Consider the following 1,800-nt stretch of genomic DNA (forward strand, 5'->3'; position numbering starts at 1 on the left):
TATCCAGGGTCAGGTTGTGTGATTTTGTCACAAACTTCCATAATTTTTCACTTACAAGTCACTCTGGATAAAAGTGTCTGCTAAAGGCGTAAATTGTAATTGTAAAATCAAATTATTATAAGTCTAATTATTTTGTTTTTATTGTATCTTTATACTCTTATTCTTGCTGCTATGACACTTGCATTTCCCCTCATGGAACAGTGAACGTTTATCTTATCTTATTGTAAGAGCATTACATACAAATAAATTAGTAATGAATTATGTTTTTATCCCTTTATTTTACACGTCTGTGTACAAATGTGCTGTTGTGTGTATCTGGGAGCATTTTATGGACACTTACTTAAAAAATATAATCCATTAGTTACTCACTGTAATAATACGTATACCACCAGAATAATCAAATTTACAGTAGTAATGCAATCTCAATACTTCCTACTTCCTACTCTACCTCCATTGAATTGCAAGTAATAGACTGTATCATCCTCATTGAAAATGAGTGTCAACCACAACGAAAGAAAGACACCAGGGCTTGTATATGCAAATACAGTGTATTTTATTGAGTTCACTCAAAGTAGTATTTGGAATGTTGGGCTCAGTGCACATTAGATATCCTTTAAATAAATATTACACTCAAATTTTATATATTAAAAACCATGATTTAATCCCATACAGCAACAATCCCCACTCTTATACAATAATATATACTGTTAGCTGCAGTAAACACATGGAGGCAACACAATTGCTTCATAGTAATTAACAACATCACTAAGCAAATGAGCTATGTAAACTCCATGACAAGTAGACATTAGACTATTTCAGGTGGGCAGGGCCACCAATTCATGGTGGGATCCCTCTGCCACATGCACGCACGCACACACACACACACACACACACACACACACACACACACACACACACACACACACACACACACACACTTTCTGAGGAGTCCATCTAAACAAAAAAAAACTCCTTTCTCAATGACCTTCAGATTCACAGTAACTTTGTAGTTCTTTCTTTCATCTGTACTCTGTGTTCCTCGTAGTCTCACTATCCTTCTTCTTCAGTGTATTTTCCGCCCAGCTCTCTCCTTGCCGTCTCTCAGGTCGTGAGGCTCGGGCGTTGCCTGGAGGATACCTCGCTGTCTCGTCTCTTCTCTCCATTGACCAGCTCATACTCTTTTCCTGTGTCTTGGGACTGAGTCTTTGTCTGCCTCCGGAGGACCGTCATGACCATCAGGAAGCAGATCAGCCCGGCGGAGATAAAGATGGCCTGAACGCCGAAGAACCTACGGGCCAGCAACACAGTACAATACCACTGAATTATACCATAGAACTGGTTTAAAATCACTAATCTAGATTACATGTACACAGAAAATGCTCAGTGTTCATTTATCTCTGAGAGTGTGCAAAAGTAACCAAACCACTGAGGATTTCACAGTGTAGACAAGTGTAGACATGGATTAGCTATAGACTGAGTTAGTCTAATCTCTGTGATAGCGACCTGAGTGCATTGTTGTTCATAACAGTCATTGGAAGTACAATTGTGCAGAGAAGAGATTTGGGATTTAGGACAGTGGAACTTTTCTGGATCAGGCCCGCTTGAAAATTGGAACAAACATAATACACCTACAAAGTATAGTTCCTATTTATTGGTATCACAAAGAAATACATTTTTTTCAAGGTTTAAAAAAAATATTACCAGGATGCTACGATTCTCATTACGAGTGACAAGGAAGGACATGATCAGAAATGACTACGTTAGAGGGTCAGCCCAGGTTAGAAGGCTTGGGGATAAAGC

At 38.6% G+C, this 1,800-nt stretch overlaps 1 protein-coding gene across 1 annotated transcript in view; it reads right to left on the bottom strand.

Annotated features, from left to right (window-relative positions):
- Window positions 1–584: 584 nt before the first annotated feature.
- The window catches only part of slco2b1 (solute carrier organic anion transporter family, member 2B1), a 24,432-nt gene continuing 23,216 nt past the window's right edge, over window positions 585–1,800 (bottom strand). Inside the window, exon 15 of the mRNA XM_080436312.1 lies at window positions 585–1,288. Coding sequence (XP_080292438.1) covers window positions 1,102–1,288 — 187 coding nt within the window. The 3' untranslated portion in view covers window positions 585–1,101. The remainder of the gene's footprint in view (window positions 1,289–1,800) is intronic.

This window comes from Gymnoscopelus braueri (assembly GCF_963280865.1).
Source record: "Gymnoscopelus braueri genome assembly, chromosome: 8".
In the NCBI taxonomy this organism is placed as follows: Eukaryota; Metazoa; Chordata; class Actinopteri; order Myctophiformes; family Myctophidae; genus Gymnoscopelus; species Gymnoscopelus braueri.